The sequence below is a fragment of the Cnephaeus nilssonii genome (genome assembly GCF_951640355.1).
Source record: "Cnephaeus nilssonii genome assembly, chromosome: 17".
Classification (NCBI taxonomy): Eukaryota; Metazoa; Chordata; class Mammalia; order Chiroptera; family Vespertilionidae; genus Cnephaeus; species Cnephaeus nilssonii.
The window spans coordinates 16539890-16552751 of record NC_137088.1 but is presented as its reverse complement, the minus strand read 5'-3'; the positions used below and the strand labels follow the sequence as shown (position 1 = coordinate 16552751).

The 12862-nt window shown below is 35.6% G+C and overlaps 1 protein-coding gene across 4 annotated transcripts in view; it reads right to left on the bottom strand.

Moving 5' to 3' along the window:
• SLC4A7 (solute carrier family 4 member 7) overlaps positions 1–12862 on the bottom strand; it is an 89864-nt gene that overhangs the window by 8483 nt on the left and 68519 nt on the right. For all 4 annotated transcript variants that reach the window (XM_079795422.1, XM_079795420.1, XM_079795423.1 and 1 more), the window contains 9 exons: positions 12316–12421; positions 11480–11641; positions 11025–11138; positions 7926–8087; positions 7489–7740; positions 4645–4713; positions 3110–3283; positions 1598–1729; positions 514–611 (listed from right to left, as the gene is read on the bottom strand). In XM_079795422.1, coding sequence (XP_079651548.1) covers positions 514–611; positions 1598–1729; positions 3110–3283; positions 4645–4713; positions 7489–7740; positions 7926–8087; positions 11025–11138; positions 11480–11641; positions 12316–12421 — 1269 coding nt within the window. The remainder of the gene's footprint in view (positions 1–513; positions 612–1597; positions 1730–3109; positions 3284–4644; positions 4714–7488; positions 7741–7925; positions 8088–11024; positions 11139–11479; positions 11642–12315; positions 12422–12862) is intronic.

The window sequence follows — 12862 nt, the reverse complement described above, 5'->3', positions numbered from 1 at the left end:
AAATCACCCAAAGTGCACATGACAAACGAAATGTGAAACTTCATTATTTGTCCATAATATGAGCCTTCGCTGCCAGTGGTCAAATCACACCTTTGGACACTAGGAGTTCCCGGGCCTCTAAACAGAGTTGTATGTTGGAAGGTTATCAGAAAATGCATTGCAAAGGTTTCCTGTCCAGCACACACTGAGACAATGAGAATATTCAGAGACTTGTGTGTTGACCTTCAACTTCTCTGAAACTGAAAAAGTGCTGAGACAAGGAAATCTTGTCTGCTTGGCCCAGAAATCCAAAGCTTGGTTCAAGTCCAGCTTCTTCTTCGCTCCTGTTTATACCCTGGGAGGGGCAGGAGCAGGAGAATTGCATGAAGCCCTCCATTAGCTGATATGCCAGACGCAGGCTTTTTTGCCTTTTTAAAAATAGGTACCATTATTTTAAAGAAGCATTAAATAGCTTATTCGTGCAATTGACATGTGTATATAAAACACATTTTACAAGGTACAGTTGTATCTCACCTATATTTTAGGGCCTTAACCGGAATCTGCAAGAGACTTCCCCCTTCAAACGGAAGGTGCACAGTGTCGTCGTCAGCTTGAAGCATGCGTTCAGCCTCCTTTAGAGCACACACACACACACAGAGATTACTTCTCCCGGAAGATTGCAACTCAACTTCCATGTTACAAGTCAACATATGAAGACTAAAGTTTTATTTTATTTTTTGTCAAAAGATGTTTACTTAAAAGTCTTTTTTGTCATTGTGTATGCCAGATTGTTAAATCGCTATGAAAATTAAAGTGTACCACCCAGCCAGTGTGGCTCAGTGGTTGAGCATTGACCTATGAACCAGGTTGTAGGCTCCATCCCCAGTAGGGGGCATGCAGAAGGCAGCCAACCAATGATTATCTCTCATCACTGATGTTTCGATCTCTTTTTCCTCCCGTCCTCTCTGAAATCAATAAAAATATTTTTTTAAAAAAATTTAAGTGTACCCTAAAATATACTTCTGTATTTAAAGTTAAATTAGATTGTAAACTATGATGTAGAATTATTCTGTACTACCTATGTTTGCATACTGCTAAATTCTTCTGAATTGTTATTAAATACATACATAATATGTAATTTTTTAAAAAGTACTTTTTGTGCCCAGCCAGGTGTAGCTCAGCGGTTGAGCGTTGACCCGGGAACCAAGAGGTCACCGGTTCGATTCCCGGCCAGGGCATATGCCCGAGTTGCGGGCTCGATCCCCAGTGGGGGGCATGCAGGAGGCAGCCAATCGGTGATTCTCTCTCATCATTGATGTTTCTATCTCTCCCTCTCCCTTCCTCTCTGAAATCAATATATATATATATATATATAAAAGTATTTTTTGTGTCAGGACTATGGATGGGGCAAGTTGGTAAAATGGGTAAAAACCATATTTGGGACAAGTTACCTACTAACTAACCTCTCTCCAAGTTTCCTTACTTGTAAATTGGGGGTAATAAAGTACTTACACTTTATAATGATAAGGTTCTGAGGAGGTCTTAAAGGAGTTCATTCCCATAAAGTGACTGTAATAGTGGCTGCTACTTGGAAAATTTAAAATTCTTGTGTTTTTACCTCTTTCTCTTTTTTCTTTTTGTCATCTTCCTTCTTTTTCTTACTTTCTGGCATGAGATCATCAAGCCAACTTAGTTCTCTCTTTGTAAAACACAGATCCATGAGCTTACGTACAAAGACTAATGCAAGAACCTTAAAAAGTGGGGGAGAGAATATTAAATTAAGTAACATTTAAAAATATATAAATTATATTAATTTATTATACATTACTTTATTATATTTAATTTATTAAACATAAGAAAAAGTACTTTATAAATTTTATTTTAATATGATTTCATGCACCTTTTTACTTCAAAGGAACTGAGTCCCCTCTGTCTTTCTGCTCAAAGATGTAAAGGCATTTTTAACCTTTTCTTATATAAATCCCTTACACTCTATAAATCAGGGGTCCTCAAACTTTTTAAACAGGGGGCCAGTTCACTGTCCCTCAGACCGTTGGAGGGCCGGACTATAGTTTAAAAAAAACTATGAACAAATTCCTATGCACACTGCACATATCTTATTTTGAAGTAAAAAAACAAAACGGCAAAAACACCCACATGTGGCCCGCGGGCCGTGGTTTGAGGACGCCTGGTATAAATTATAAAGCAGTTTAAGCACGGCATCTTCCCACTTTAAAAAAGATTATTAACCTTTATGATGACTTTGTACTGCATACATTATATAATTGCATGAAGATAATAACAAAAAATCTTTGAGCAATGCATGAGAGAACCCATTTTTTAGCATTAGGTTCTGATTATATTTGTAAAATATAACTTTCCAATTATATTTGTAAAAAAGATATGCTTTTACTTAGTCTGCTTTTCTTTAACTGTTACTAAGGTTAAAGATGTTTTCAAATGTCCACTGGCAATTTGGATTCCCTTTTCTGTTTTTACTATTTCCTGTCCTTTGCCTGTTTTGCAATTGGTTTTTATGACTTGGTCATGAATTCATAAGAGTTCTGTGTAGTTGGACAGAAACATGTTATCTGCCTTATATGTTAAAAATGTTTTCTCTAAGTTCACAATCTGATTTTACCATGGACATATAAAACATTTAATTATCATGTGGTCGAATATATCTCTTTCTTTTACGATTGAGTTTCCCTATCTTTGAAAAGTTACTCTCGATGACTGAATTATAACAAGTATTCTTCAAAAATTTTCACTACAATTTAATAAGTCCTAAATTCATCAAGTTGTTCTGGTTACTTTGCTTTTTACACCTGGCTATCATATTTATTCCATAAATATCCTAACATTGTTTAAAAGTTTTTTTAAAAATACAAAATGACATCTACAGCTCAAAGACTAAAAAACAAACAAGACAAAAGTATAGAAAATAAGCAAATTCGGTCTTGAAAATGATTAGTTTAATAGCTAGAAAGGGCTCATTCCTATTTCAAAACACCAAAGGTACTTAAAATGGGTTTATTCTGTTTCTCAAAGTCAATTATAAATAATAATAATTACTATAAAACACAAAGATGTTATTAATTAGTAACAAAGTCTGAAAAAGAAAACGTACCATCATGGGAAAAACTACTGCAGCAGCCGAAGCTTTGATTACCCACAAAAGAACCAGACAGGTAAGCTGAATGACCGTGAAAATGTGGACCTTCCAGAGAGGCACATAGCGGAGGTATATCAGGTCGGGCTGATGCTTAGCAGGCATGCCAAATAATTTTATACGGTCGAAAAACTACGTATGGAATGGAAAACAAAACAAGAAAACGTTTTCAACAAAAATATCATTTCTGCTACCTAGGAAAAAAAATTACATTCAACTTCAGGGTTTTGTGATTGAAACTATAACTTCCTTGTTCTGATAGTACAGGAGAATGTTTCAGGATACATCATCTGAACCCAGGGGGAGAGAGGAGGGAGGGAGGAATCAGGGCAATGCAATTAATTTAATCCGAAAACTCAAACCAAAGTGCTTTAATTTGGGGGACTGAAATATTTAGATAAATTTGTATGCTATAATCAAATGCAGGAGTCACTTAATCTTTCAACTTGTTCCTAATATGTACAACAAAACAGTAACAATCTTATAAGGTTCTAACATTACCGATTCTATGAAAATAACCTCAGGTAACAATTACCAATTTTTCACCCACTGAAAAGGAAACTGTAAGCAAATTCCTTGGTCTTTTTGAGCTTTCATTTCTTCATTTATAAACTTGGAATAAGATCAGCCCTACCTACCTCACATAATTATTGTAAAAAAAAAAGTGAGTTAATGAGATCATTTCTTGACCAGTGGAGAGCAGATACTGGACAGTGTTGAAAAAAATCAAGATGCTGCCTTTGATAAGTCTTGCCAGCAACTTTAGACAATATGCTTTTCATTACAGGAGGTGGTCATGTGGTACTAACCTTGCTTTATGTGCTAAATATTTTACACTAAGGTTGGATTGATACAAATCTTAGTAAATTTCACCGGGTTGTTCTCCAGGAAATACTATAAATAAGACAAAACAATAGCGAAATCACTGGGTTCCAGCCTTGGTTGGCTCCACTGCTTAGTTAAGAACCCTCAGCGAGTCCCTCAATTTGTTTCCTGATTTACAAAATTAGTACTTCTTCCTTCCCTGCTTCCCAATGATGTTTCAAGGATCACAGAAAATAATTTCTGTACTAGCTTTATAAACTGTATTGCACCCATACCCATGGCAGGTATTACCATTTTTAATGGAAAACGAATATCTACCTTTTCTTTGTAAGCTTAGAAATTATAGTTTGGCATATCAGAAACAGCCTTTTTCCCATCCCATCCTTTTGATTTCCCCTCATACTATACTAGTCTTCAATCATAGAGGCCTTTCAAAGATTTAAAGATAGTTAGGACCATATCAGTTCATAACCTCATTCTCGGGGAGGGGGGTGGAAGGGGGATATGCAGTAAGCCAATAATCACAAGAAAATGTAGATTTGAAGTCACCAGTTAACCTGTCCTCAAAATATTAGAGTTGAGAATAAATCACTACCATCATAAAAATAATCTTCGCAAATGAAGAATTTTAAGTTTTTCTACAAAATCATTAAATATTTAAGACTTACCTGGATTCCTTTTAATGAGGAAACTCCCATGTAAAGGAAAACACCATAGAGTACAGGCATTGGAATAAACTGTAAGTGAAAGGACCATCATCAGAACCCATGCTCCTAAAACAATTTCTCAGCAATAAGTACACAAAAGCATGGCTGCCGAATACCTACTGAGACAGAATTACCTGACCTTTCAGTAATGAGATCTAACTTTTCTATAAATAAGAGAAATGCTAGTAAACAATAACCTCCTTGGAAATTGTTTATCTTCTCCATGTTCCTTCCTAAAAGGGGAGGGAGCATGTTCAGTGGTTAGAGATTGAACATTACAATCCGACTACTTGATTTAAAAACCCAGTTAGCCTCTTATTGAGCCTTAACTACTCTGTGCTTTCCTGTATCAGAATGCCATGAAAATTAAAGGGCTTCAAATACATACAATGATTTAAAAAGCATGTGGTATATATAACTATCACTCAAACAGCATTAGTCATTGTTATTTACTATCACTACCCCTACAGTGACTATCACTCAGTAGCATTTACTGAATATAATAATTGAACCCCACCCCCAAAAGAAAATTCTTATTTCTTTGGCAGTTAGGAGGATCCCAAATCACGCCTACCTACTCCATGCCTAGGCATGATACAGGACACTACCAACAGACCCCATTCATTTCCTCAAAACCACAATCATCACTCTCATCCAAGGGAGAGAGCGCTGTGAGGAAAAAGACCTAAGAGCTAAAAGAGGAGACTCCACTAACAACCTAGTAGGTGCTTCCTAAGAAACCTGGAGAAAATCTAATCAATATACTCCAGAAATTTCAGGAAAATATTTTATCCATAAAGCAACATTAGAATGCTAAGAAAAGTGAAAAAACAGAATAAAAAAAAAGCCCCTGAAAATTAAAGATATTGATGTATACACTGTACACATATAGCTATGTTGGGAAATAGATAATCACCATATTGGGAATTAAAAGCAATTTTTAAATAGTTATTTTTAATTCATTTAAAAATAACGAACCCATTACAAATTAATATAAATGACATTTTTATGGAAAACTATAATTTCAAAAAAATTAAGAAGAGTAGCATTTTTTGGTATTTCTTTAAAATCCCTGTAGTGGGTGGCTTAAGAGAGACCACTACGTTCTCATATCTGTATGTACGTTCAACCTGCTGCAATATGTCGCTCTGTCTGAAGCAGATGAAGAAAATTCAGTTACATGATTGGAAAGGAAAGGATCTGGCAATCCCTGACAGGGTGTCAGGAACTCCCAGAGACCCTTGAGCTAGACTTTGGAAATCACGGTCTTTGATAAAGATATCCAGTCTAAAGATAATAAAGTAAAAAATAAGATTACAAAAGTATAAAAAACTATAAAGGTGGTAATCGCCAAAATAACTCAAAAGACAAAAAAGTAAAATGAGTTTACCTCTGGATAGTTCCTTTCAGAAAATGAGGGAAAATAGCAGGACTAGCTTTTCATTTTAGAGCTTTCAGATATTCTACTTAACTTGCTCTGTCTATAAGCAGTCAATACTTAAAAAAAATTTTTTTAATATATTTTTTATTGATATTTTACAGAGAGGAAGGGAGAGGGATAGAAGTTAGAAACTTCGATGAGAGAAACACTGATCAGTTGCCTCCTGCACACCCCCTACTGGGGATGTGCCCACAACCAAGGTACATGCCCTTGACGGGAATCGAACCTGGGACCCTTTAGTCTGCAGGTCGACGCTCTATCCACTGAGCCAAACCAGTTAGGGCAATACTTTAAAATTTTTTAACTTTAATAAATTAAAGGGCGCCTTCATCAATAGAGAATGGCATCCTCATAAGACCACATATTTTTCCTTCTGTCCCAAGCACTTCTAACAATAATTCACCACTGCGCAGTAATGGCCCATTTACCTATCTTTCACCAACTAGACTGGTAAGTTCTTAAAAGGAGACAACAATGCATCCTGTTTATTATTGCTTCCCCAGTGCTCAGAACAGTAAGTACTCAACAAATACTTGATGAATCAATAGGCTGTTAGAAAGTGCATGAAAAGAGGCCGAAGAATTCTAGTATTTAACTATCAATTTTTTTGTGACTATATAGCATACACACATTTATGTACTCTAAGCTTGTATCCTAGTTTATAAATGGTATACAACTCTTTACTTAGTAATTTTATTTACAACAAAAATAACTACAGCGACCAAGGGAAAAATGAAGCTGAGCTCTTCCAGGATAGATAGAAAATTTCAGATTAGATATTTAGCTGTGTTTGCTATGGTTATTGTTATCTTTTTAAATCAACGAGATTCAATAGGATGTGTATGGCAACAAGCAGATGTGACAAAAGATGTTAGACAAAGTATAAATTCTTACATAATACATTTATATTATTAGCTGTTCATATTTTTCTACTAAGTGCTTGCTACTACTACTTTTCTTTCATTTAGTTTATTAGGAAAATGCATTAATTTAATTAATAGCAATATTATTTTTATATTTTGGTCAAATAACTGTTTCATCCATTTTTCAATATTTTTTTTCTATTTATGCTTTTAACAACCTCTGACTATATTCTTCTTTTAAATCATAAGTCATGGATTAATTCCTTCCAAAACTCTATAGTCTTTCATTTTAATTCTATCCTTTTAAAATTATTTTTTCAATGAATACATCTAATACTGAAATGCCTATTATTCTAAACACCATGCCAAAAATATTACTTTCCAGGTAAAGTCTAGGAAATAAAACTAATTTTAGATACTTTAATGTTTCATTTTCATACTACCAGGCATAAATTTTACAATAAAGACTATTTTAAAACATTTGCCAAAAAGGGATGTTACCTTCAGTACTGACGTCATAAACACAGACAGGCCCATTAGAATGAAAATCACTAGCCCTGTGACCCGCTGTTCACGAATTCCCAAAAATTTGGGTTGTTCCCCTGGAGCAGAACATTCAGATTCAAGTTTTAAGCTGTTGACATGACTTATCGACAACACTGTTGCAGCCACAAACCATGGAAGTCCCATGACAGAGCACACTCCCAACATAACTCCAACCACGAACAAGTCAAGGTGATAGCCAGCTCCTTTCTGGAAAGTGAAATGGACATGAACATGTATAAGTCTACATTTTTCTTTCAGGTTAAAATTCTATACTACTCATAAAGAGAGAATGAATTCGTTTTCACTTTATATCTTTTCAAGTTCTAGTCATTACAAAAACACTCCAAAGTCTTCAAGAAATTACAATACTTTGAGATAAAATTTAACATTACCTTCAATTTGTGCTCCTTTCTGTTTATGATTACAGCTGTAATTTGTTGATCCATAAAGATGAGAATGGTGCAAAGCAGAGCCGGAACAGCAGCTATTAATAAGGTCCACCAAGGATTTTCTCCCAATGGGTCTATAATCCAGCCCCTATTTGGATCAGTAGGCTGTTAAAAATAAATAAATAAATTTAAAAAGAAAAAAGTTTCCTTCTTCTACTGCACAAAATTCCCACAGCATAGACTGTGTCTATTCCAAGAAATGCCCAAGGGATCAGAAAGAACTCGATTAAATCTTGGTATATACAGTGAATTATTTGCAAAGATAGCCTCAAGGATTTTTCCCATCCCTAGACTCGGGCCCCACGTCCGACTCTTTCCATGCAGAGGTGGAGTCTATTTCCTCCCCTTGAATCTGGGCCGAACTTCAGGTTTACTTTAACCAACAGAATAAGGCCAACGTGACGTTGTGCAGTGTCCTGAGTCTCGGTCTGAAAGGACCTTTGCAGCTTCTTTTCTAACCCTCTTGGATCCCTGAGTGCGCCTGGATAAGCTTTCTTCAGGATGCGACACAATGTAGTGAGAGAGGGACAGGAGGCAACCACCCGAGCTGTTTCAGCCATCTGAAGTCCCAGGCATGTGGAGGCCACTCTGCCCCTCATCAAGGCAACAGATTTCTGTGGCCATACGAAATATTGCTAACAAGAGACCAGCTAACCTAATCCCAGTAGCACAGATTTATGAACAAATAAAGGGTGATTGCTTAAAGGCATTATGTTTTGGGAGGTTTGCGATGCAGGAACAGACAAGTGAAGCGGTGTCATTTCGACATGCTCCTACCTATCTCATAAAATGTAAAATCAATCTACCTACTAGATCAACTCCTAAACTAAACTGCTTTAGAGATCCTGCAGACTAGTGATCTTGGCACAGTCAGTACTAAGAATTGGGCCTCAGGACACTATTTTTCAAAGCATCTACTGACAAAAATCTGGCACTTTACTTTATCAGATGCTAATAATTTCAACGCTATAATGGAAAATTTATTTTATACCAAAAAAATTTAAAAGATCGTAAGAGAGTTTGATATTCTTGAAGGATATTGATTGTATTAAAATCTACACATTTTCATTACCTAGACTTCATATTAAGCCTGTTTTTTCTTCTTGAAAACCGTTGTCAACACGAAAAGGAAATTTAATAATTTCTAATTCAGGTATTCAAATGTTCCCACACTGCTATTTATTAACTGCTTCACATTCAATATTGCACATGTGTAAAATATTTTATCTATATAATGTTTACATTAAGAGTTCCTTAAACTGTTTCCCCAAGTGTATTTTATGCCCCTGGAAATCAGTCTCCTACTTAAAAGCTAGATCATTAAATGAATAACAAGGATATATTTAGGAATCTGAATCAGGAAATGGGGCTATGACTACAGGAAAATACATCAATATTTTGAACCAATATTAATTTAGAGTTTCATTTATTTGTATGATGTGGTAAAAATAGAATGACTTTCATATAGCCACCTCTTCCTGGCCTAAAATCTTTAGTGGCTCAAAAATCTATGCTTTTAAACAAAGGTCTCCAAACTTTTAAATTATACAAAACGTATCAAACATATCAAAAGTTTTTATAAATAAAAGTGAGCACATATACCCAATGGTTCTACATTCATTTACCTGTGATGTTACTAATGTTTGGTTATCCATAGAGTAAAACTCATGTAGTAAATAGTATAAGGCTTAATTTTTCTTATTTTTAGATAAAGATATAAACTGAACCTCTAAATAATCTTGGTGGATCATTTTCTACTCATGCCCTCTACTTTGGAGATCACTGGTGTTAAAAATAATGTTATTTCTTTTTATCCCAGTGAAAGATAAAACAGACTAAAATTATCTTCATTATATTCCTTACTAGCGTTCCTGTTGCAGGAAAAATCCTGCAATAGGGTTTCCTGCTGCACTCTACCCCGCCCTGCCTGCTCTCCTCCCTTGTCCCCCGCCCCGCGTTCTCCGCCAGCCCCCCTGCTTTTCTAACTTCTCCGCCAGCCCGCTCTCCTTCCTTCTCCCCCGGCCCTGCCTCCGCTCTTCCCTTCTCCCCCGGCCCCGCCTCCGCTCCTCCCTTCTCCCCCGGCCCCGCCCCTTCTCCCCTGGCCCCGCCTCCACTCCTCCCTTCTCCTCCCCCCGGCTTGCTTGCTTCTCTGCAGCTTTGCTCCCTTCTGCAGCTCTTGGCTTCTTTCTACGCTGTCTTGATATGCAAATTAGCCGCCATCTTTGTTGGGGTAATTTGCATATCTGTCCTGAATGGTTGGTGGGCGTGGCTTGGCTGGTGGGCGTGGCTTGGGCATAGCAAAGGTGCGGTCAATTTGCATATTTGTCTATTATTAGATAGGATTCCTAATCACCTTTAAACCTTCCGCTTCTGAAAGAAGTCATCTAATCTGCTAAATGTAAATATAAGCAGTAACACAAATACTTGACTATAAGAATAAATTCCAGAAATTACTCAGAAGCAGCCACCACTAACTTAGACGGGGAAATATTTTTAGGTGCTATATTATGCATACAGTATATTGTTCACAAAAGAACTAGTGTTTGCTAATGAAAACCAAGGGTTCATGGATGTTCACAATGAGTGTCCTTTTTCTTATGGGAGAACATTTGATTCTCTCCTGTCAGATACACTATCCTTCTAGAAACTTAACAAGAATGTCCTTGCTACTCAAAAATTCAAGTTTGATTTATTTCTTTAAAAGGGAATAAAGGAGGTTTCTTTTGCCTGGAAAGAACATCATGAACTCCAGCTATGAGAACAGGGTCAAATTTTTTTTAATGTCTCTCAACTCTTCACCATGGATATTTTCATTCATTCTCCAGAATGGACTAGCTTTGATACCTACTTGCTTATTTCCTAAACGGGTCCACTTGCAGCTTTGCATCTTGTCATTCTTTTTATATATGTGGGAAATAAAATGTTTCCTTTCAAAGTTCAGCTCTTTGGAGAGATTATGCACAGTTTAAAAATAACTACATACACAGTTTAAAGTAGTTTGGTATGCCTAAGTAACAAATAGCCAAGTGTTTTAATCCTTACCTCGAATTTTTCAGGAACGTGAAGTTTAGGAGAAGGAACTCCTACAAGGTAGTCAATTAGGACCATTATTACTATCGTGAGAAATATAGCAAAGTCACTGATTGTCGATCGCACCTATGTTAAAAGAATTACATTAATATAAATGCAGATATAGTATGTATCCTTTATAAATAATTCATATCGTTCAGATTAAAATATGCCACTAGAAAGCGTGAAGGTTTTAATTAGTGACAATGTGTCAGTGAGATAATTTATATCTATTATTTTTTTCCAAAAGATAGGAAACACATTTCACAACTAACCTATCATCTCTCAAAGTACCGTTGTTTTCCTACTGCAGCTCAGACGCATAATATACATTTTTACTATGAATAATTTCTTTTAAACTATTTGATAAAAAAGTATTAATCCCTAAACAATATATTACCAGAACTCCAAAATTATACCCCAATTACCTTAGTAGGAAAATAGCGCTTGGTCTTGAATTGCTTGAGGAATGAGGACAAAAAAAATGTTGTGAAAAACAAGATAACACACCAAAAGAGCACATCTGGAATATAAGGCCCATGATGACCACAAGCTGATCCTACAAATACACCGTGAAAGGTTTTACATTCCTGGAAAAAGAGAAAAAAAAATAGAAAAAGGAGGGATTGAAGGGGATTCTCAGATATCCAATAAAGTATTAATGAATTTCACAGACTCTAAGATGCTACTGATTGTAAGACACACCATCAATTTTATGTATCATTCAGAAAGGAAAAAAAGACTTCCAACTCAAATTTTACTAACACACCATCAATTGTTAAGACACATTCTGAGTTCAGAGATGTTATGGTTTGACATTCAGGACATTAGCAGAACATTTGTGGTCTTCTAACTAAGTTGTTCATAAAGCAGATGGGCCAAAAAACAGAAGGCAGGACAAGTGGATATGAGCTGTTGTAACTGTCAACTCTATGTGTAACCACAGACCTAGTATATACTTCCTTTGAATTTATGAATCTAAGTGGAATTAGAAAAAAAGTATATTAACATATTTTTAATAATTGTAACTTGGAAGTCAAATATATTCTGTCTTTTTCTTTCCTATACCAACTTCATTTGTTTCAGCCTATACTTTTTTAGGGCATGATACATAAAAATGTGGTAACTCCTACTTGGTCAACCTAACACTATGTTTTGAAAACATACTATATACATCAATCAAGAAGAAAATGTAGGTCTACTCAGAAAAAGCTAAAGAACTAGATTAATAGTTGCAAAACCCTTTAGTTTATAATATACTCACAGAAACAGTGAGATTCCCCCAGGAAATATCATGTGCTGTTATATTATTTTCCGTCCACACCTTCAGAGTTTCGTTGCTAGGGTTAGGAGGTTCAATACATACACATCTGAGAAATTAGAATAGGGTAAAATTTTTAGGATCCTGTATTTCATGTTTACATTTTATTAAATTGATCCCACAAAGTGTAGCTTTTGACTTCCTCATTTTTCCATGTTGCAAAGCATGAATAAGAGGAAAATGAAAACACATCAGGAACGATAGAATGGAATGAGGTTTGGCTTACATAAATAAAGCATAAGTAGTACAAATAACAGTGAGATGTTACTTAATGAAACTAGTTAGACATATCTCTTTGGGAAGGGATACTAATTTCTTTAAAAATCTGAGAAGATATTACCATATTTAGCAAGTTTATTCTCCACTAAATCTCATGTACTTAATCCCCACACACACATCATGCACAGAATCCCAATAAAAGTTATACTCCCAGTAATTCCTTGTACTCTGACAAGCCCTACCTACTCATCCTTTATTGATCTTAAGGCCC